We start from the raw sequence: 25,091 nt of genomic DNA on the forward strand, positions 1-25,091 counted from the left end.
AGAATTGTTGGGCTGGCGGTTAGGTTTCGAAGCCCATAATGACATGGCATCACGTACTGTCGTTGACATGGAAAAACAATGTTGAATTAGACTGGACCAGAAAGTTCCATAACATAATCCAATAACTAATTACATGGCTAACAGTTCAAATAGGGAGCGATTCGGTGTCCGGATGAGCCCAGAAACACGAAAACGCAATTTGGAAGCGGATATGAAGATCTGTATGAGCTGGGGCAGAAGAACACAACGCCAACATCTTGTGGCTGCTGTGGCGACACACTCATTTTTGGTGGCGACACTAGTCTATTCTAACGGCGGCACCAGAACACCAAGATCCGGAGCGGTTCGGCTTCGTGTCAAAAAACGTGTCAAAACACATAAAAATGCATAATTAGATGTATGAAGTTCATATATACAAAAATAATATGTTTAACAACAATTAAAACACCATAAAGATGTATTTAGTGTGAAAATTATAGCAAGTCATGAAAGTTATTGCAGTTATGGAAGTTTATATCAAGAACGTAAAGTAAATACTAATATTGCATCCTATTGATTTAGAATAATGTGCTAGGAACTGAAATAGGGTCCTCAGACGCAATGTTCTGAGTCCTGGGGCCATTTTCTAGTGATGTGGATGTAGAATCCAACTTTAGATTGCAGTACATCAATATATCTTTTTAGATCTGAAGCGTAGAAATTAGATTTGATAAGAGTGATTGATTGAAATTTTCATGTGTGTGTGGTGGGGTTTTGTGTAGGGTAGTATTTTTTAGGGTTTTTTAAATTAATATTTTCTCTTGTTTGATCTAACTACCATCACTAATTAGACGTGTAAAGGTTGTACCTATAGAGGTAGATTAGGGTTAGGGTTCGGTGTTTAGGTTAAGTTCAAACTGTATTTATTGGTTAATTACTCTAAAATTTTGTATTTATTAGTGTGCGCCATAAAAAAGGAGGTAAAAAGTCTGTTTTGGTCCCCGAAAGTATCAAAAAGGGCTTTCAGGGCAAGTAGAGTTTGATTTTGGGCAATTTCGTCTGTTAAACCTGTAAACTGGCCCATAAATTTATAAGTCATTTTAATTAGGCCAAATATCGTAAAAAGGCCAAATCTTTCACAAAAGTCATGACCTTTCAATTTCGTCGATTTTGGCCAAAAACGGATTATTTTGTCCAACCCTCAATTGACAATCAATTTTGCTGATGTGACGTCTACGTGGCGTGTCACACAATATGCCACCATGGCAATTATTAGGTTAAAATGAAAATAAATACTAAAAAATCTTAAAATAATTTTTATACCCTCAAACATTAAATCATTTCAACTTAACTATTAAAGTTTAATTAAAACATAACTCAATCAAATCTGAATGATTTTAACTCAATCGGTTCTTAATATTTTTATCGTACTCCTCCGACTTCTACTACCGACACCGTTTAATTAGCAATTTAATTAATTTAATTTTAAAAAAATAAAAAAAATTGAACCCAGTTGAACTGGGTTCATCTTCTCCGATGAACCCAGCAACTGGGTTCATACAGTTGGGAAGAACACAACGGTTCTGTTCTTCCCAAATAGGAAGAACACATGAACCCACTTCAATTGGGTTCAATTGTTTTTTTTATTTTTTTTAAAAAATATTAAATTTTTAAATAAAATTATTTTATATTATTTAATCTAATTTTTATTATATTTAGGCAGCTTTTATTAATTGACAAAATAAATTTAACGACTTTAAATTTTTAATGAAATTAATTAGTTCGATTGATTTAATTAGAATTCAAAGTATTTAATTTGTTCAATTGAATTTTGATTTATAAAATGTACTAAAAAAATTTAAGTATGAAATTTGTAATTTTTTTTAAACATTAAAGATTTATTTGTACTTTAACCTAATAATTGCCATGTTGGCACATTGTGTGACACGCCACGTAGGCCACATACCAGCAAAATTGATTTCCAATTAAGGTTGGACAAAACTGAGACACATTTTTAGGTCAGGACTTTTATGAAAAATTTTTGTAAAAGGTTTGACCTTTTTACAACTTTTGGCTTTTTAATTAATCCAATTTCTTAAATTATATCACAATCCCTTGGAATTTTTATGGGTTATTTGCAAAAATTAAGCTTCAATCCCTCTAGTTTGCTGCTGCATGACGATCTAGTCCACTCGAATTCTAACAAGCGGATTACTAGCTCGTCATCTGAACAGTTATCTCTGGAAATCATCATCGGACGCTTCAATCCCTTATCACTTTTCTACTTGTCCAAAAAAAAGTGTCTACACTAGGTTTCCAACGTTCCATCTTATAAACATGTTGAATTGATCATTCACATTTGGCCTAATGGCAAAAATAACCAAACCTTTATGACTTGTTGCAATTTAAACCAAACCTTTTAATTTTTGTAATAATAATAAAATTGTATTTTTTTTCATTGCAATAATAGACAAATATTTATGTGATTTTTTGTGAAATATTTGCCACTTTTTGTGACTTTTTATATATTATTATTCATCAAAAAATAATAATAACCTGATATTTTAATTGAAAACTACAAGTTTGCCCACAAATTTGGCTAGTATTGCAACTAAAGAAAAAGTAATTTGGCTATTATTACAAAAAGTAAAAGGATTGGTTTAAATTGCAATAATTTGTAAAGTTTTGACTTTTTTTTCGCCAGTAACCCTTCGTATTTTTAATATGTTGCATGTTTCTAAACTAAAAATTTGACCTAATTTCATTTTTGTATGTACTAGTTTGATATACTTAATTTACATAATGATATTAAAGAAAACTTTAAAAAAATTAATTATTTCTTTTTATTATCTTTTATATATAACCAATTCACATATTTATTAAACTCTATAATCACCATATTTATTAATTTCACGTAGTTTGAATTTTTAAAAGCAACTATTTTAATGTTTTTCATTGTTGTATAACAATAATTATATGCACATTTATTGAATTATTTTTAAAATATAGGAAATATCAAATGCCTCAAACTTGTGTATTTAACTTAATTTTTAAAAAAATATATAAAAAATATTATATTATTTTAAATTATTAATATATGAATAATATAATTTTTATTATATGAATAGCATAATTTAATTTATTTTAAAAAATTACAATTCATTAAATTTTTAAATAAAAATATTGGATTGATTTATAAAATAATAAGATTTTTAATTATTTAGTCAATTTTTATAAATTCAAGGACCAATTTAGACTTTTTCTTTGTTTATTGACACAATTAGGGATGGAGAGGTTTGTAACTTTTTGAAATGTTTAAGTTTGTTTTGTACTAAATTTTACTATATGGTTGAACTTGTCTATAACATGAAAGATTAGAGGTTTTTTAAGTAGTTTTCCCTGGAAAATATATCCATGAGGGTAGTGCCTATAAGTGATTGTGGGCATCTGAAATTGCATGCATGCATACAAATAATGTATATAGAATAGAAAAAGTTCTGAAGAGGGAAGTATTAGGAATAGTTCAGAGTCTTATCTAAATCAAGAAAAGTTGTTTTCCACTAGAAAATGTTGGGCTAAAGTGAGTACATGTGTGTGGAAAATTAAAGCAAATATGCTATTCAAATCACTAGACAATCCGCCAATCTTGGGATCAAGTTGGTACTCTTATGTTTCCCACCAAAGGTCTCTTCCTGCTCCCTCTTCCTCTCTTTATATCAATTTATAGTATGTATACGAACATATAATTTTTCCATTGTACATATAAAAAAAATTAAAATTTTGGTGAACTTTAAGATATAAATTAAAATTTGATATTTCTTTTGAGATAAATTGAGAGTTTACTTACATAGAAATATTTAATTGTTTTTACCGTGCGCATATTATGAAATACCCACCGATTCAATATTACATGGTTTTAATCACCCTAAAATACCAAATCTTTAAGGGTGCTGTCAATTCTATCTAATGTTTTGAAAATTTGCCCGTTTAGCTATTTTTTTTAATATATTAGTTTCTTTTGTAGCTATTTTTTTTAAATCGAACAGATCTTGTGAAAACATGTCTGCCACGTCACATGCCAAATTACAGAATTGCTGACGTGGCACCATTACTAATCCAATAATCACCCTAAAATACCAAACCCATGCGGGTGTCTTCAATTATACCAATACTTCGAAAATCGGCATGTTTAGACATTTTTAAATCAAATTAATTAGTTTTATTATTACAAAACTCATATATAATTTAAAAAATTAATAGTTTTTTATTAATTGAATAAAATAATTTAGTTATTTTAAAATTATAATTTTAAAATGTTTTATAGATATGGAATTAGTTAAATTTTATTAAAAAAATTAAAGAAAGCAAAATCGTCATTTTTATTAATATAAAAACAAATTTTAAAATTAATTTCAAATTTTAAAAATTAATCTCGAAATAAAATCCACCCATAATTTCCGTCACTATTGCTACTTAGTAGTATTGTATTTGAATAGGAAAATGATTCCTTATTTAAAGGAAGTCTTATTAAAGAATATCTTTCTAAATAAGCTTATCTTCCTAGATAGGAGTTCGTATCCGAATGGAATATGATCCTGTATATTTGGTCTTTTTGATATTATTCTTCGTGTATTAGATGTCTGACGATGCGTTTTGGGCGACGCACTTTGGTGGAGTCCTTAGAGAGTCAGTCTTTCTGGAGATTCGGGCAAATCTCTATTCAGTTTTCAAATTCGGCAAGTCTCGCAAACTCGAGCGCCAATATCATTAGGCTTTCACCTTTGGGCGAGTGCTAGGATTCTCCCAGAAAGATAATGTTTGACTTGATTCCATTATAATCATGCTGGAATTTGGTTTCCATCATTAACCACCTCTCCCTCCCCCGCGCAAGTGAGCTAAAGCCGTGGTATTTATGCGTTGTATGTTTTTGCTTTATTTGAGGTGATTCGCTTTATCTTCCGACGAATTATTTCGTTTGTCAGTTTGAGTTCTTAACTCTCTACATGTGTTAGTTGCGTGCTTTCAGATTTGGGACTAGTGTCCTTAATCGTACGTCTTGCTTTTATTTATCCGTTTCATGGAACTCCTTTAAATTCATTTCATATCTTGGTTTTTTCATTTTCCATCATTTTCATCTTGCGTTTGCTTTCTTCTTAAATTCTGCTACTTTGATATTTGTTGTCTTCTGTTTTTGTTTTATTTCCCGGTATATTCATAGTTTTAATTATATTTCTTAGTGGACTTGCGGTCTTCTATGCATTTTGCCCTGTTTTTTTTATGGTTTTCTTTCAGTTCTTCATCTTTGTTTTTTTTCTTTATTTTGATCTTCTTTGACTTTCCAATTCGATCTTTTGTTGCTAGTGTTCTTTTGCGTCTTTAGATGGCAGCTAGAAAGGCGAAAACCGAGTTCGCCTCTATGGCCATTTCCGAGTCAAGACTTTCTCATGAAGAGATCCTAGATATTTCATATAGGTATAGTTTTCCTTTAGAATATGGGGTTAGAAAACATGATTACTGAATGCGAGCTTTCGGGTATCCTAGATCGCCTCGGGAGGCGATTATATTTAAAAAATAGCTTGTTGCTGGTCTTCGGTTTCCTTTGGACCCTTTAATTATCAAACTTTGTAGTAATTTAGACATCACTGAAGGGGAACTTTATCCCGAGACTATTCAAGTTATTAGAAAGTTCAACAATAAAAGGGTCCAAAGGAAATCGAAGACCAGCAGCAAGCTGTTCTTCGAATATAACCGCCTCCCGAGGCGAAACAGGATACCACAGATGCCGCCAATTGATGGAGTTTGCCATATGATCCGATGAGTAAATCTGCAAAACAGGGTAGAAGGTCAATCAGAAGGTGGTTTTCCGATTAACTCTCCGATGCTAAAATCAGTGTTGAGATTTGAGCAGAGTTTTTGTGTATTGAATGTAATTATGTTTTTAGGCATACATCAAGTTTTTTATATACTAGTTGAGAGAATACATAATAGACATCAAATAGGAAAGTGATTCCTACTTAATAGCGTTGTTTGATTAGGAAAGTGATTCCTTATTAAAAGGAAGTCTTATTCAAGAATATCTTCCTAAATAACCTTATCTTCCTAGATAGGGGTTCGTATCCGAATAGGAAATGATCCTGTATATTCGGTCTTCTAGATATTATTCTTCGTGTATTAAATGTCTGGCGATGCGTTTTGGGCGACGCGGTTTAGCCGAGTCCTCAAGGAGTCGGTCGTTTTGGAGATTCAGGCGAATCTCTCTTCAGTCTTCAAGTTCGGCGAGTCTCGTGGACTCAAGCGCTAATGTCATTAGGTTTTCTTTAGCCTAGCCGAACCCTACCCCCTTTTCACGTACCCTCACAATCTTTCATCTTCTTCTTCATTAGTTAAAATATAAAAAAAATCAAAACCCCATTTTTCTTTAGCCCAGCCGAACCTTACCCCCTCTCCACACACCCTGACCATTTCTCACCCAAACTTATCAATCTTGGAGGCAAATCATCAAAAATTCAAAGGAGATAAAGGCAAGACTATCAATCTGTGGAATTTTTGGTTATTTGTGGTGATTTAATGATCAAAGGTTTTAGGGTTTTGTTGAGTTCTTGTGATTTTGTGTTGTTTGTTGATAGTGAGTTTAAGAGTTGTGATTATTGTGATTTTGAGCGTGTAAATGGAAGAATCGTTGATAGGTCTCGAGAGCACGTCAGAGTGGGACTCCGATGGCTGGAATTTGCTCCGTTGAGCAGAAATTTCTGCTCACCCTGAGTAGCAAAATTCTGCTCACCATGAGCAGCAAAATTCTGCTCAACGAGAAGAATTCAGCTCTGCTCTTACGAGCAGAACTGAACAGTGCTCTTGAAGGCTATAATTGCAGCTCTCGGCTGTCGGGGAAAGCATAAATTTGATGCTAATTCGATCCCCATTCACATGGTTTTTAGTTTGTGTTAATAGGCGCAAGTTTGGCGTTGTGTGACGATTGATGGTAACGATTTAAGATGATGTTAAAATGGTTTTAAGAGATAGTTTGGAAGTATGAAAAAATGTATATAAGATACATTTTTTAAGGTTAATGTGAAGTTGGGTTTTTGATAATAAAAATGGTGTCTAAGTTGAATGTGAAAAGTGAAATTAAGTTAGGTGTTATCATTTCAAGTTACTAGAAGTTTATAAACTTCAATTTAATAAACATGGTGGATTTAGGATCATTTAGTTATGGGGTTAGAATTTGAACGTAAAGTTCAACGAGAGTTTTTAAGATTTATTAGTGAACCTTAATGGTTTTGTCTAGTCAGTTTTGTGTCAAGGTTAGACGCGATAGATATATATAGCGAGTTAAGCACGTTTTTTTACCTTGAGTTTATATGCCTATTGAGTTAGACTCTTACTTAAGTTAATTTGTGTCTTACCTAAATCCGGCAAGGCAAGCCGTTACTGGACAAGGAGTACCCTAAGCTTAACGACAGTCGATCGACGAAGTTTTAGGAATAGTAAGCGGTGAGTTTATACGTGTTACATTTGATGTATTAAATGTGCATTATTTTACAAATGCAAACTGTTTTATACAAATTGTATGGCATTATTTATTATCAAAATGTTTTATATAAAATGCATGCATCATGGCTTTGAAACCAATATAGACCCGATGAAACAAGCTTTTCTATTGGATGGCAATAGAAACTGCGTGATCACGAGTTAAGTACAGCAGTCTGTAATATTTTGTTGTTCAAGAACTTTGAAGATATTTCTCGCTCGTCTTCTAAATACGAGGTTAACTCAGTCGAATTAGCCCAGGTGTATCTAAGAGTTAACTCGGTTAAACTATCCCGAGATTCACCTCTATTTTTGGATATAAGAAATAGTACGAGTTAACTCGCTGGAACTATCTCGGGACTGTACTATATGGTGTCGGTTAACTCGGTAGAATTGTCTCGGGACCGAACCATTTGGAATAAGCTACTCGACTCGTTCGCAAGTTCAGTTGGTTCGGATCTATCAAGATACAACTTGAGGATTAGGGTTTCAATATGAGACATATATTTGGGTGCATTTGAATAAATGTTTTATAGTATTGCTTTGTTTTTATAATACTCACTTGTAAACTATGAACTCACTCAGCATCGAGTGACCCCCCCAATAGTGTTTCCTTTCAGGTAATTTAATTTGACATGAAAAATTTCTATCATTGTTCAGAAGTCTGTATTTTTGGAAGTTTGTACAGAATAAGACGTCGATCGATAATGCTGCAGTACGGTAAAGTCTTAGATGTAGATATGACTTTGTCAAACAGTTTTAATATTTTATCTCAACTATGATATGTATATAAAGTTTTAAACTGCAAACCGTTTGTTTTTTTTGTGCAAACCGGGACTATGCTTGATGTGTGATATCGCATGGTAAGACCCTAGTTGAGCAGTTAGGAGAATAAAACATTATGGGTTCGTTTGAGCTCAAAATCGACCTCGGTTTGAACTAGTGGATCCATATCGACGAGACACAGAACTTTCATGTTCTGACCGAGTCCTGATTTAGAGCACATTGATAGCTAGACGACAGACGAGTGCTAGACACTCCGGTTCGACAAGGTTTAAAAATATCTCTAACCTTATATGTATATCAGCTGCCTATGTGTATGTTTTCATTGCTAATATGATTTTCAAAAGCATGTACAAATTCAATATTAACAGGCTAAATGACTTAACCACCTAAATTTGTAATCAAGTCCAGCAAATCCAGCAAATCACCTAAAGATCTTAGGATTGCCATAAAAATGTAATTAGTGGTTGTATAGGCATCCAAGATGACCAAATTAAAATCAATCTCACCTAGACATCCAGTTTTAGGTTTTGTATATTTTAATTGACCTAGACTAGCCACCTATCTATTTTATGAAAGAAACTACCAGGATTAGATGTATGCTTAAGAGTACCTGCTACCTGCCTCACATGTCAGTCCAGATTGAGTCATATGCGCATCTCACATGATTTATTGCTTTCTTTTACCGCTTTTATACATGTTTACTTTCCAACATATTATCCTATGAATTGCATGAATGTCGAGATGAGAAATAATCGGATATGCCAATAAATAAAACGTAATCGATAAGGCAAGTACAAGAATTTCAGGTCCATCGGATCCGGTCTTTTGATATGATGTACGATAATCTCACCCATAAGCGAGTGAGGTTATCTAGTCCATTTTTAAACTTTTTTAAATCCGAAATCAGTCATAAATTTGGGCGACCGGCCCCTGAACCCCGCTCCGCTCACAATTATTATCATTTATACATTTGTCAAGTATATCCACAATTAATTTGAAGCTGGTGAGACGCGATACTATAAAACTATATGTATAAAATTATATTATTACATGACGTATTTAACATCACATGACATCAATTCCAAAATAGTTGTTGGCATATTTAACACAAAAATTAAAAAAAGTTAATGATAAATATAATAATTTTTTTTAAAATTTAATTGTGATTACATAAATGTATTTTTACCAAATAAATTTATGTTACACAAAATGGCAATGAAGAGATAGAGGAGAGGGTAGAGGGTAGAGGGACACTCTGTTAGGTTCATGTCATGACTAGAGAGAATAGTACTGTTTCTGAAACATGAAAGTGATTTGATAAACATTAATTCTAACAAAAACCATGATCCTAGGATTGAACTGATCCAAGAACATTGGTTAGGATCTATATCAGCATGTGTCACAAAACTATATCATATAGTAATAAATTGCATTCTCCATGATTTTAATTTTTTTTATCATTTTACCACAACATTGATTTGACCACCATTTACCTGCACCTATTAGCTATATAACCTATGAAATAATATGGTCAAATGTATAAATATCATGAATTATGAAACTAATTTTTTTTTTGGCTACACGTAGGTTGCTTATATTGAATCTGCTTTGGTAAATTTTGAACTTTTACATAGTATTTTAAAAAATTGAACCGGACTGATCAATACTCAATTGAGAATTCAGACGGGAATAACAAAATCTGGTCAAATAAGATATGATCTATTTGAACAACATTGAGAACCGAGGAGAGATCTCGAAAGACCAAGCAAGATTCAGCTGGGAACAAGGCAAGGCTGGAGAAAAATATTGTTCCGGATAAGACAATTAGGAAACTCGAGCAAATGAATTTTATTGCAGACATGATTTATATACCCGAACAAGATAATGAAGACCATAAATATCTTACGATTACATGATCAATATAGAATGTGTGTGTGCATATATACATATACGTAGACATAGACATAGATATAGACATATGCATATGCATATACATATATACATATATACATATATGTATATGTATATATATATGTATATGTATATGTATATGTGTATATATATATATATGTATATGTATATATATATATATATGTATATGTATATATATAACCTTAATTTCTACTTCCAATTTTTATTACCTTTCTACTCTCTATTTTCTAGTTACTGAGTCACTTAATTAATGGTTAAAATGAATGCTCGAAATTATCTTTCGGTATGCATTTAACATTTTTTTATTTTTCAATATATAGGAGTTTATTTTGTTTACCTTTTTATTAAGGGTCATTTGTATATAAATTCTCACGTTTAACATATTTTGCGATTTAAACATATTATTTAAAACTTGAAATAAGAAATTCCAACATTTTTTTTGATGATGTTTTAGTCATTCAAAACGGCCAAAACGATACGTTTTTGTGGGAAAAAGAAAAACCTAAAATGGCATAGGTTGATAGGATGAAAAGTTTGAAAAAATTAGATGTGAACTTCCACAGTTTGAATAATGTGCTTCAATTGTACGAAATGCGAAAAGTGAAAACGTCTTATACAAATAACCCTTTTATTAACTTTCACATATAATTGGAATATGGCAACTCATAGTGTACTGGAATAACAATGAAAGAAAAATAAAATAAAAGGGGTAATTATATTATTTAAAGATTTGATTCCATGCATATCCTAACTGAAAATAATGAGCAATATGGTTTCTAGAAATAATGTCAATTGAAATTGCAGGCCCCTCAAAACCATCAATAAATTCACAAATAAGTTTTGCTGATCATAACTTTTCTGTTTCTTTGTTCTATTTTAATTTCTTCATATTGGAAAGATTGGCCTGGAATATGCTAATATAAGAGTTGGGTTGGTATGCAAATATTCTAGCAAGAACTGAAGAGGCATAGGTTTGTTTGTTCTTTGGCATATAGAAATTGAAGGATGATGAAAACAAATAAAGAAACAAGAAAGCAATTTGTATAAATTAATTAATTTGTCTACCAAACTCTCTTTATACAAATTAAAAAATTAATTAATTCTGTATAAGTTGAGCTTGTTTGTTAGTATAGAAGATCCCCAACTCTAAGACACATATGAATTGGTGAGACGCTTTTTTGGCTTAAGTAAGATCGCATATTCGAACCGTACTCATGCATGCATCCGTTTAAAATTTGGGGTCAGAGTTTGTCTCCCGCAAGGGACCTGAATGTGAAAGGCTTAAAGTTGCCGTCTCATTGTTGAGTTCCGTTCAAAAAACCTGATGAACTCTGTAGCAAAAAAAAAAGTATAGAAGATTTCCAATTTGCCACTATAGTTTCTGAATCCAATAACTAAAAGAAAGTTGGTAAAACAAATTAGCTATCTACAATTTTAACTTGTTTGTTAAATATAGCATAATTTTTAAATGTTTCCAATTTAGTCCATTATTTTTTCGATCTTTACCAATATATCTATGCTCATTTGAAACTGTTGTAGGGAAATATCATACATCTATGTGTAAAATTTATCCCGCTTGATATATATAACATCGTGACACATCAGCTTCAAACAATTTTTTTTGTATATTTGACAAAGTTGAAAAGATGATAGACTAAATTGAGAAAACTTAAATCGTAATATATTTAGCAAACGGGCTAAAATTATAGATAGAAAACTCTATTTACTAAAAGAATTCAGACAGAAGCCACCTTGGTATTGTGGTTTACATGTATTTTTTTTTAGCGCAAGTGAACTTATTTATTTGTCACGAGTTTTATTCGGTCATCATTTTTAATGAAAAGTTCCAATATCAAAAATATACAGTAATTAATTGGCCTAATTACTTAAAAACCACCCACCATGTAACTTTTTTTCATTTATACCATGATATAAAAAAATTTTCAATTGTAACCTATTTTTGATTTTTATATTTCATCTCTACCTAATGAGTTGAATTTTCTCTTAAAAAAGAATTTAAATTAATCCTTTATTTTTAACCTATATTCTAATAAAACGTTAATGTTAATTATTTATGTATGTTGTTTTTGATATTTTCATCTTTAAATTAATTAAATTATCAAACTTTTACTATTGGGGTACAAATGAAACATAAAAGTTGAAAATAGGGTATAATTGAAAATTTTCCTAAGTCATGTATAAATGAAAAAAAATTATAAGATGAGTGGTTTTTAAGTAATTAGGCCTAATTAATTCAATTGTTATTTTTTACTGTTAACTAACATGATAATTAGGTGATCAATATGATATCAATAATTAAATTTTCTTACAAAATTCTCCCACAAAAGGGTTGAGAAGAAACATATTGAGCGAGCAATCCAAAAAAGAAGTGGAATTGGTATGGAACTGAAAAAAGAGAGTACAATACAAATATTGCAAACAAATACAATGATCTAAAAAAAACAACACAAACTCCCAAGCATAAAGCACAGATCAAGAGACATAAGATAAAAAACAAAATATCATAGCAATTAGAACTGAAAAGTAATATAAACTCCATCATCATCATCAATTCAATCATATGAATAAATTGTGAGATGATCATGGAATTTATATATTTTTCATTTTGCTAGCTAGGGTTTCCAAGCTGAAGCCCATACTACTGGTTCTTCTTTCCATGTCAAGTAAAGTCCGTTTTGTTCATCTTGCACAAGTGAGGACCATCCACTTCTATATCTCTTAAGCAATGCCTTAACATCATCAACAACATCATCGCTATATCGCACCGGCGTAAAGGTTTCCCCGAGTCTTTCCGACCACTGGGTACCTTTTTCTCTTCTCTCGCATTCGTCTCCATCGCCATTTTCTTCATGATCACAAGCTAAAACCCTAACTATGCTTCTTGAACATTCCCTTTCTAACATCAATCTCTCATTACTAGTTGGAGCAAAGCTCTCTTCTAACATCTCGAAATATAGTGTGTAATACCTTAAACACTCTTCAAAACACTTGACAAAGTCATATCTTGAGCTAGTAAAATCAGCTTCTTCTTCAACAATTGTCACAATTCGAGGGTTAAGTGATCGAAACATTCGAATAATGGAACTTCTTTCGTCTACATCGACTAATCTCAATGCTCCGATACAGTTGATCGCGATAGCTTCATCTTCTTGAACGTTTAGCGCTTCCGCCGAGAGTTCTGAGAGGCTGTTTATATCATTTATGACATTAATTTCGAACGGAACACCCATTAACCTAGCAAATTTCTCCATTCTTTGACCTATTTCCTTCATGATTGATCTTATTATGCTAGAAGTTACAACAATAGTGAGCTTCAAATGAGGTGTTTCATCATTTCTTGTAGCTAAAGCTTCTAGTAAAGTAGGCCATTGAGTACAAAGAGTATTACTAATATCTATTATATGAAGTTTTGTTTCACCTTCTAAAGATTCCAAAATTGCACCATTAGAAGAAACATGACCAAAAGTAGTCCAAGGGCTTACCTCCTGAAATTTAAGTATCAATTTTCTAGCAGAATCAAAGGAGTGACTCTTTTCAGCAACTGAAGTTAGGGTTTTGAAGCATCTTTGGCCCGACTCGGTTGCTTTGCAAAACAAAGCTTGCAAGAAATAAGAAGCTAATTTCTGATCACAATCACCATAAGGAGAAGAAAGCTCATTCAACATCCATAAGAGTTGATGAATTTTTGTTGAATCTTTATCAGAAATGGCTCTTGCACATTCTTTAAGAAGCTTTGATGCCCATTTGTGATCCGTCGTCCCCGAAGATGAGCCGATACCGTAAATAGGGTCATGAACGGAATCCGATGACCGGCTAGTCGATGTGTGGCTAGTATTTGGAAGATGACTGTTGTTGTTGTTGTTGTGGTTGGTGCTATGCATGTCGGCTAAAGAAACAAGTGGAGCGGCTAAAGATGGATATGCATCGTCGCTAATTGTTGGAAATTGTATTTGTTTTGGAGTAAAGAGAGCTATGTCCATGTGTAATGGGGGAGGCCCCCTTTGACTCTACAGGAGGCTGCTTCAGCAGCTGCTTCTGTGTTCTTGCTGCTGCTTCGCAAAACTCTTTTTCATTTGATTTTCTTGAAATTGATCTAAAGTACAAAGCTATATGATATAGATTTACATAGCACTATATTCTTAAGGTCATTGTCACATATATATATATATATAATTTTATTATTATAAATATGTAATTTCTTGTTTCCACTATATGCAATTATTAATATACGTGAGTTTAGACATCTACTATACGAGAGATATATATTGTTATGACTATGAGTGTGTGATTTTTCTATGCAACTCTAAAATATTTGGAATGTAACAATTTTGGTAATTGATTTCGATGGTTACTGTAATTTTTTTAATTTACAGTTTGGTTGCTAAATTTTAAATTATTATAAATTGGTTATCATATTTTGCTTTTAGTGACACCGTTAGGTTTCTAATGAAATCTGGTTAATTTATTCGTACTTCAATATCCTCTAATCTTCGCATGAGCCACACAAACAAAAGGCCTCACACCGCTTTACTATGTCACCTTCACCATTCTTTTATATTTGAAATTTTAAAATAAATTATGGTTGTCACGTAGGTATAAATTGGCTGAATTTCATTTAAGCTTGTCGGAGTCACTTAACATATATAGTTGATGGATACACCACCAGAATAGCACACAAGATTGACACAGGTGGCGTTGGTCACTGACTCAGAGACAAGTCCGAAGTCACTGACTCAGAGACAAGTCCGAAGTCACTGACTCAGTACGCAGTGTTACCAGAAGACCAGATGCCCTTATTCCGTGAAATCAGGGATAAGGACGAATTTTACCTAATTTTAATAAGAAGATGAACTCAAATCAGTAACAAGACTCATACTACAACGCAATAACTATCTATTATACATTAATGGACCTAGGTCAGGTAAAGGACACCTTTTATTACTGATATTCACTCCAAACTCTTATCAATTCAGTCAATCTGACTTAGGCATCGGAGGGTGTTCGAGCCAACACCGGCTCGAATCCTTTTAACCTATCTTTTCTGTGTAGATTGAAGATCACACTCAGACCGGCCACATCACGACCGGATCCAGCGTCACGGGAACCATCAATAGTAATTAGTTAGAAACGTCTTAAAATTTAATAAACAAACTGCAAATAGTAGAAAGTAAGATAACCCTTAGAATCAATTATTCGTAACAGTTGGGTTCATGTAACTCATTTCTGTGAAAAGTTATTTTCAGGAAAGTAAAACTCATTTGGTGAAAAGCTATTTTCAGAAAAGTAAAATTTTAAATTTAAAGTGACACATGATAAAACACATTATCAATTAGAGGAACTATTTAGCATATGCTTCAACTAATCAAAGAATGTTTACAGGAAATAATGTATTCTACTGGAAAATTATAATTAATTAGAACTAAGAGTTATTCTTGCATGATGTGCTGCTTTATCATATCTAATGTAGCACAAAATTTTAGTGCATCCAAAGGCCAAAATTAATGGAATCAAACATGAAACCATATATTATATATATAATGGGGATAAAACAATCATTAGGTGACAATCCACATTGTTGTTAATGGAAGATGGAGTTTTTGGCAAGGAATAAAACATTTATTCCCAAAATTAAATTAATAAACTTATAGATTGTTCGATGGCAACTCAATCATGTTAAATGATAAATAACAAATAACATATTTTCTTGATTTAACGTACAAACAAATAGATGATGATGATAAAAGCAATATAAATACATTTTTGAAAGAGATTTGCTAATTAACAATTAAAGTGACTTTTTAATTTTAATAATGTGATGTATGCTAGCTTTTTTACTTAAATATAAAAAACTTTCAATTGTCAACTTTACTAGCTTTCTTCATCGGTCAATCAGATTCCATCATTGATTTGTTATTATTATAAATTGATATTTACATAATAATTATTAATTGTGTCAATAATGTTTCTGAAGAAAGATAGATGATGATCTAGCCTCAGCCTGGAGTTATTAATTAACCAGGGCTACGTTTTTTCAATTACAATCCAGGGAGAAAAATCGAATCTAACACTAATATATCGAAATACACTATTTTCATTACTATTTATACAGAAAAATCTTTAATTAATATCGAGTATAGTTAGTTAGAAGTATAAAAAATTCAAAAATAATTTTTAATCTAATATAGAAAAACATGCTTAAGCAATTATAAACATAACATTGTTTGCAAATTGTCTTGTAAAATACACATTAAAATTACATGACTAATTTAGTATAATAAAAATTAAGTTTTTAATTTTATAATAGAAGACTGACAAACCTTTTATAATAAAATAACACATAAAATTTCATTAAAAAAAGACTATAAATAAAATATTCAATAAAAAATAGCCTTTAAATGATTGCATCTTATTTACCATTGTAAGGTATCTATTTTTGATTCTTAATTAATGAAAAAATTAAATTTGATATGTACTTTATCGATAAATTTTAACTAATCAAAATATAAGAGATGATTTTTTTTTAACTATTTATTAAAATTATAGAAATAAAACAACATAAAAAAATGACTATCATCAACCGTAAATTAAATTATTGACAACGGCCAAAAAATAATTAGTTATTCAAAAGTTTCATTGCTATCACTAGAAAGCTACATGAAGTCTCTATAATATTAATAAAGTTTACATCACCATTTGATTTAACACACCAATATGTTCCCTAGTCAGGAAAATAAAATATGCATGAAAATGCTTCTTTTGTTTTGTTCTTGGTTCTTGATGTGTTCATTTCAATTGTATGATATTTTTTATGTGTATACACTAATTAATTGTATGCATATTTGATAATGACTTGGGCACTAAATACTTAAATAATTTGGTTTTGAAAAACAAGTAAATTGTTTATGAATACTAGTTTAATTTTCAAATTATGCTTGATTGTAAGCTATGATTTGTAGATAGTTTGATTATTGGCAAAAGGTATCGATAAACTCATACAGCGAGATAATATTAATACTTAAATTCATATGGTGAATGAAGATCCATTTAAACTCTAGTATTCTAAAAAGAATTGTGCGAAAGAACTCTATCATTAACATCGTTTAACTTGGATTTCTTTAATACAGTCTTACGGTGGCCGATCTAATAAGAGAATAAGATACTCTCTAATCTAGAATGCTAGAGAATGAAGCAGAATTTATAGTAAATTCAAAGTTAAAATTTTAATATTTTTAATTCATGATTACATAGACTTATCGGTACATTTTATCTTGATTATACAGATAATTTTTGATGTAATTATAAGTTTTTTTTTAGGAGTTAAAGACTAATTAAATTACTTCTTCCGAATAAAACTTCAAACTTTGCAAGGCTAAACAAAAAGGTAGCAAACACTTTGGGAAAAGAAGGAGAAAGGTGAGGTTGACCATAAAAATAAAAGTTGGTTATTGATCTTTACCAAAAGCTGTCAATATGGCCGTATGCATAAAAAGGAAGGAGAACAGATTCGAAGAAGCAAAAGAAAGCAAATAAAAGAAAAAAGCACCGACATCCATGGATTTACATTATTCCAAAATGATTAAGGGAAATGTAAAATTTACTCATCTTAATATAATATGCTTTTGTTAAAAAGAAAAAAAATATGCTTTCATTATTTATTCATTATTTGCGACTTTTTATCACTTTCATTACAACGAAAAAGATAAATTTTAAGTCTGAAATTTTCAAATTGGAATTATATGTATCTCTACCCCTAAAATAGTTTTTCATCACTGACAATAAAAGGGTTGAAATTTTTTACGATTACCGAACTATAACGTTTTCACGAAATTGTTATCGAAATATAATAAGTTGCAAATTGTTGTAATATTGATACCGATTATTAAATCTTTGATACCAATTGTCGTGACCAGTTCTTGACCGGGTTGGTATGCGCAGCAGAATCGACACCATTCAGTAGGTATTTAATTATGGATTTGATCAACAAATTACAATATAGCAAAATAATAAATAACACAAGAGATTTACGTGATTCTGCATTAAAGCATACATCCACGGGCGAAAGATTTGAGCCATCCACTAATCATCAAAAAGAGTACAAAAATGGTGGAGAATCACCAAATAGAGAACATCTCTAATAAATATGCCCTTAGAATAAAAACCCACAAAGTGTTTAACTCTCTACAAGAAGTAACCCAAAAGGTTAGAATTAACTTTTATTCCTCACACCACACACACCCCCCTTTTCCCCTTATTCACATCAATGTCTACATTGTGTGTTCGGTTTTTGATGTCTTCTAAAAGGTGAATAAGATAGTGTATATATAGTGAATAAATAATCTATATGGCATTAGGAATATTAATTCTAATTGGATTTATACTTCCTAATTTAGCCAATGATAACAAAGTTATTCTTCTACCAAACACTTCATTAATAGAGTCCTAATACAAATAGGAATTAGAATTCTAGGCATATTCCAACAATCTCCACCTTGACTTGAATTCTCCAATAAACTGTGATTACTGTTGTGTTCCACCTTCTCCATTTAAGTCCAAACTGAACTTATTCCAAAAAAGAGGTTCTTTGAGGAGGACCATACAAGCTTCAAGAACGTCTTGAACTTGCTGAAACCAAAATGACTTGAAGATTTACTATCTTCGGGTGTATCAATCAAAATTTCACGAAGCTTCAAATTTTGTTGGTCTTAAAACTGATACCAGAAACAAACGTCATTAGTAGCCTATAATGATTAAATCAAAAAACAAATGTTGAGGTCGTAGCATATCCCTTAATCTTCATAAGTCGACCAACCCAATGAGCATACATCACAAGTGCAGCATCCAATCTCACTTCATCGTCAAATAATTCATAAAACTCATAGTTTTATATACTGAGATACCAGACATGTGCATATAGAAATCATGTTGAACATTCATTATTGCTCCAACCGTCTCATTATGCATCTTGTCCTTAACTGAACCAATATCCAAAATTCTGCATGTATTGACCGTTACCCATAACTACACTCCACTATCAACTCAGTTGTAGACGGAAAACCAATCGAAATTGGCACATATGTGATATGAACAACCTGAATCTGCATAAATTTTGGATAAAAAATATTTTGCCTATCTCAAAACAAATTGGCTTATGAGCGATTCAATAGTGACGCCGTTCCAAATTACAAACGTTGTAATTCATCTTGTGTCTAAGATTGCTACTTATTCATAACAAAATCTCTTTTGCAATATCATGATTTTATCAAAATCTGATTATGCCCAAACGAACTCTTCATTTAATAAACTCTTAAAAGCAATTTTTAAATTCAAATCACTAATAGAATTTTATGAGAGTAAAAAGAGATTACCCCAATCATTCATCTTACAAAGGCTCTATAAAATCTTCAAATAGTTGTGTTTAGAAAAGTCATACATTTTTTTCTTTGTAGTTTAAAGTAGCATATTGATCTCCATCACAAAAATCTCCTTAAGAATTTTAATACCCAAGTCTGTCTTCAATTGACGACTTTCGGCACTTCCAAATTTGGTGGCTTCTCTATCTCCAAAACATCTTCTTTGTGTCAAGTAATTGTGCCTTGCGAAATCCTCCAAATAATACTTTGCCATAATAATCATAATCCAAAATTAATCTGAAACCAAATTGGCTCTGATACCAATTGTTGTAACATTGATACCGATTGTTAAATCTTTGATACCAATTGTCGTGACCAGTTCTTGACCAGATTGGTATGCACAGCGGAATCGAAACCATTCTGTAGGTATTTAATTATGAATTTGATCAACAAATTACAATATAGCAAAATAATAAATAACACAAGAGATTTACGTGGTTCTGCATTAAAGCGTACATCCACGGGCGAAAGATTCAAGCCATCCACTAATCACCAAAAGGAGTACAAAAATGGTGGAGAATCACCAAATAGAGAACATCTCTAATAAATATGCCCTTAGAATAAAAACCCACAAAGTGTTTAACTCTCTACAAGAAGTAACCCAAAGGGTTAGAATTAACTTTTATTCCTCACGCCACACACACCCCCCGTTTCTCCTTATTCACATCAATGTCTACATTGTGTGTTCGGTTTTTGGTGTCTTCAAAAAGGTGAATAAGATAGTGTATATATAGTGAATAAATAATCTATATGGCATTAGGAATATTAATCCTAATTGGATTTATACTCCTAATTTAGCCAATGATAACAAAGTTATTCTTCTCCCAAACACTTCATTAATAGAGTCCTAATACAAATAGGAATTAGAATTCTAGGCATATTCCAACACAAATGATTATCGGGCTATAAATTCTTTACAGAACGTTTACCGACTTGCTGATGTGGATGAAACATCGATGTTCGTTCATGCTAAAGCCGATAATCATTTTGTAAAATGTTATAATTTGGTAAGCAGTTTGTAAAAAATAGCCTATAGTCTGGTAATCGTTTTGTGACCTTTTGAAATTTGGTAACACTTTCGTAAAAACACTTCCATAACTTTTTAATAGCTTTTTATAATTCGGTAACCTTTTTTGTAAAAAAAGTATAGTCTGGTAACTGTAAAAACTAACCTAACAAGAAAAGAAAGTTGCATAACTTTTGATGAAAAGTTTTGAGTAAAGAACTTCTTTTAGTTTTATAATCCTTTAAATGAGGGCTAATGGTATAAAAAAAAAGTCTCCATCTTTTAGCCTCTTTTCGTTTGCACCATGACGTTGTGATTATCAAATTTCAGAGAAGAAAACGAAAGCTTTATTGATAAAAAAATGTTGATTCCAAAGAGAAGTTAGAGCTGATACCATTTTATAGATAATTAATGGTAACTGCTCTTAACAAACTCAAAAACTGGAAAACACACACACTTTGCACATAACAGAATTACAGCTGTAAATGAGCTGTGAATTAGCTGTCTGAGCTGGCTGCTGAGCTGGATGAGAAAGAAACTTCAGTTGCTTAAGAGTGAAGTCACCAATCCTGGAGACTTGAATCAACCCTAGAGATGTTGCTGAAATGAAACTGCAGAGAATAAAGCTTCTGCTGCAAGAAACACTGAAGCTGAAGAATGAAATGCTGAGATGCTTTAACACCCCCCCCCCCAAAGCTGGAGCATAGATGTCAGCTATGCCTAGCTTGGAAATTGCAGCTTGGAAAGAGGCTGGAGGTAAAGCTTTGGTCATACAGTCTGCAAGTTGTGATGAACTAGCAACTGGTAACAAATGAATAAGACCAGTGGCAAGCTTTTCCCTGACTACATGACAGTCAATTTCTATGTGTTTGGACCTTTCATGAAATACAGGATTATGTGCCAGTTGGATTACTGAATTACTATCACAGTAGAGAGAAACTGGTTGAGATAAGGACTTGTTCAAGTCTGCAAGAAGATAAGCCATCCATTGAACTTCATAAGTGAGAGCTGCCATGGCTCTATATTCAGCTTCTGAACTTGATCTAGAAACTGTAGTCTGTTTCTTAGATCTCCAGGAGATTAGTGAAGTGCCTAAAAAGACACAATAGCCTGAAATAGACCTTCTTGAGTCAGGACATGTGGCCCAGTCTGCATCAGTGTATGCCTGTAACTTGAAATCAGAATCTGCTGCATAAAACAAGCCTTTTCCAGGTTCTCCTTTTAGATACCTAAGAACTCTGTTGGCAGCCAATAAATGAGCATTGGTTGGACAATCCAAGAACTGAAAAAGTTGCTGGATAGCAAAGGAGATGTCAGGCCTGGTTATGCATAAGTATAGCAATTTGCCAATCAAAGTTCTATATGCTGAATTATCAGAAAGTAAATCCTCTGAATCCTTGGATAATCTCTTTGAATTTAGCATTGGAGTTGGAACAGGTTTACAATCTATGAAACCAGTATCTTGTAAAAGATCCATGGTGTATTTCCTTTGAGAAATATTGATGCCTGTAGAAGATCTAGCTACTTCCAGTCCCAAGAAGTATTTAAGGATACCTAGATCTTTAATGCTAAATTGATCATGCAGATAATGTTTAACATCAGCAATAGCCTCAATAGAATTGCTGGCTAAAATGACATCATCTACATAAATGAGTAAGGCTATGAAGGTGGAACCTGTTTGTTTAGTAAAAAGAGAAGGATCAGAATGTCCTGGCTTGAATCCTTGAGATAATAAAGCTCCTGCTAGCTTTGCATTCCACTGTCTACTGGCTTGCTTCAGACCATACAAAGACTTCTGAAGCTTGCAAACCTGTGATGAAGGATTGCAAGTGAAACCTGGTGGAAGCTGCGTATATACTTCCTCATTTAAATCACCATGTAGGAAGGCATTATTGATGTCTAATTGGTGAAGATTCTAGTCACATTTAGCAGCTAAAGCTATCAAAGTTCTGACAGTACTCATCTTAGCTACTGGTGAAAAAGTGTATGTGTAATCCAACCCTTCCTGCTGAGTATACCCTTTAGCCACCAATCTAGCTTTATGTCTCTCTATGTGACCATCTGAATGGTATTTGGTTTTGTAAACCCATTTACATCCTATGGGATGTTTTCCAGGTGGCAAATCTGTGAGGATCCATGTCTGGTTTTGTTCAAGAGCTTTGAGTTCAGCTCTCATGGCTTCTTGCCAGCATGGGAGTTTAGCAGCTGCATTATATGTCTTTGGATCAGTGTTAGCATCTATGCTCATGACAAACTTCTTGTGTTTAGGAGAGAGCTTGTTATAAGAAAGGACTGTAGAGAGAGCATGAGGTGTAGTTGTGTGAGTTGGTAACTGGCATTGGTAATCCTTTAAGTGAGCTGGAGGATTAATAGTTCTGGTTGTTCTTCTCAATGGTGGAAAATCTTCTGATGTGAAGATATTAGGAATATTTGGTGTATGAGAAGAATTAGGTGGTGATTGACTAGGAATGGATTGTGCAGTTTCAAAGAAAGGAATTGGCATTTGGATAGTAGATGGAGAAGCACAATCCAAGTCAGTGAAGTTGGTGAAATCTGTGTCTGCAGTTTTATCTGCATTTTGTGAGTAGGGAAAAATAGTTTCATAAAATTCCACATTTCTGGAAACTATTATCTTGTGAGTGACAAGATTGTAAACAACGGATCCTTTAGAGGTTGCAGAGAAACCCAAAAAGACTCCTTTCTCAGCTCTGGAGTCAAATTTTGATCTTAGCTCAGGCACAGTTCCAGTATAACACATACAACCAAATACCTTGAGATTACTGAGAACAGGTGACTTGTTGTAAAGTAGCTCAAAAGGTGTATGGTTGTTTATGATTGGTGATGGAATTCTGTTGATCAAATAGACAACATGTATAATGCAATAAGCCCAAAATTTCATAGGTAAAGAAGCCTGAAACCTGAGAGCTCTTGCCACATTCCGAATATGCTGATGCTTTCTTTCAACAATGCCATTTTGCTCTGGAGTGTATATGCAGCTTGTTTGATGAACAATTCCTAACCTGTTATAGAATTCTGAACAAGCAAACTCTAAACCATTGTCTGATCTTACTACCTTAATGGTTTTATTGAATTGAGTTTGAATATGGATGATAAACTGCTGTAACAAATGTCTTGTTTCAGATTTAGATCTCATCATAGAGACCCATGTATGCCTGGAATTATCATCCACAATTGTAAGAAAGTATTTATATCCATTAAGAGAAGTTGTAGCTACAGGGCCCCAAATGTCTACATGAATTAGATCAAATATACTTTCTGCATGAGAATTACTAACAGGAAAGGATAGTTTTCTTTGCTTAGCAAAGTGACATATGTCACAAGCATCCTTAAGAGGTTCCTGTATATTAGAATCAAGCTTCTGCAATAGCTTTATTCTACTATTTGACAAGTGACCTAGTCTATAATGCCATATATCAAATGAAGCATTAGACTTAAGACTATAAGCTGCTGAATTACAACTAGCATTATGCAGATTTGCTAGATGATATAGTCCTGCCCTTTTTTCAGCTGAGCCAATTATCCTCCAAGTGGCTACTTCCTGAATGAAACATGTATCATGATAGAGAATCAGACAAAGTCTCTTATCATCAGTCATTTTGCTTGCAGAGACTAAATTGAAACTGAAACTAGGAACAAACAGCACATTAGTGAGTAACTTAACATTAACATTAACATCTACCACATTTTCTGAGTCCTTAAAGAACTCACTTCTGCATATAATGTGATCAGTGGCTCCAGTGTCCAAGATCCAAGTATCTTGGTGTGCTTTTGAAGTAAAGAAACAAGAATGAGTAGTACCTGACTCCATAGTATTTTGTTTGAAGCTAGCAGACAATGAGTTGATGTGAGTTGTGTTTTCAACTTCATTCATTCCTTCAGGTTGAATCAAAGACATTATTTTCTGATATTGATCAGAGGTGAAAGTGAAATTCTTTCCATTAAAAGAATTCTTCTGAGGAGTCACTTCTGGTTTGAAATGATCTTTGTTGCCAGTACTTCTTTCTTCAACCTCTTCCTCATATTCTTGTTCTGCATAACTAGTTTGGTTAGCATAGCTACCTTCTGCTTTGTACTTTGAGTGAAAACCTGGTGGAAAACCATGTTTTCTGTAACAAATGTCCACTGTATGTCCAGTGTTGCCACAATATGAGCAAAGTTTAGCTTTCTGCTGGTAACTTGGTACATAACTCCCTCTCCCGTAACTTGTATTTCTGAAATTACTACCTCCTCTTCCTCTTGCATAGTTAACACTAGATTCATATCCAGTGTCATACTCATTGTCATGAACTCCTTTTGCCATAAAAACATTTGAGTCTGTTCTTATATTTCCACCAGCAGATAACTGTCTTTCATGTTGAATTACCATGGAAAAAACTTTGTTAATCACAGGCAAGGGCTCCATCATTAAA

General features: G+C 32.4%; 1 protein-coding gene across 1 annotated transcript; it reads right to left on the reverse strand.

The window, feature by feature from the left end:
• Nucleotides 1-12,589: 12,589 nt before the first annotated feature.
• On the reverse strand, nucleotides 12,590-14,377 carry LOC126681002 (protein SHORT-ROOT-like). The gene has a single exon (XM_050376392.2). The coding sequence runs from the start codon at nucleotides 14,223-14,225 to the stop codon at nucleotides 12,858-12,860; it is 1,368 nt and encodes a 455-aa protein (XP_050232349.1). The 5' UTR covers nucleotides 14,226-14,377; the 3' UTR covers nucleotides 12,590-12,857.
• Between the last annotated feature and the right edge of the window lie 10,714 nt (nucleotides 14,378-25,091).

The sequence above is a fragment of the Mercurialis annua genome, linkage group LG1-X, assembly GCF_937616625.2.
Source record: "Mercurialis annua linkage group LG1-X, ddMerAnnu1.2, whole genome shotgun sequence".
NCBI classification, from domain to species: domain Eukaryota; kingdom Viridiplantae; phylum Streptophyta; class Magnoliopsida; order Malpighiales; family Euphorbiaceae; genus Mercurialis; species Mercurialis annua.

Excerpts from the sequence above, each read along its gene's own strand:
- LOC126681002 (XM_050376392.2), bottom strand. The coding sequence starts at position 14,225 with ATGGACATAGCTCTCTTTACTCCAAAACAAATACAATTTCCAACAATT.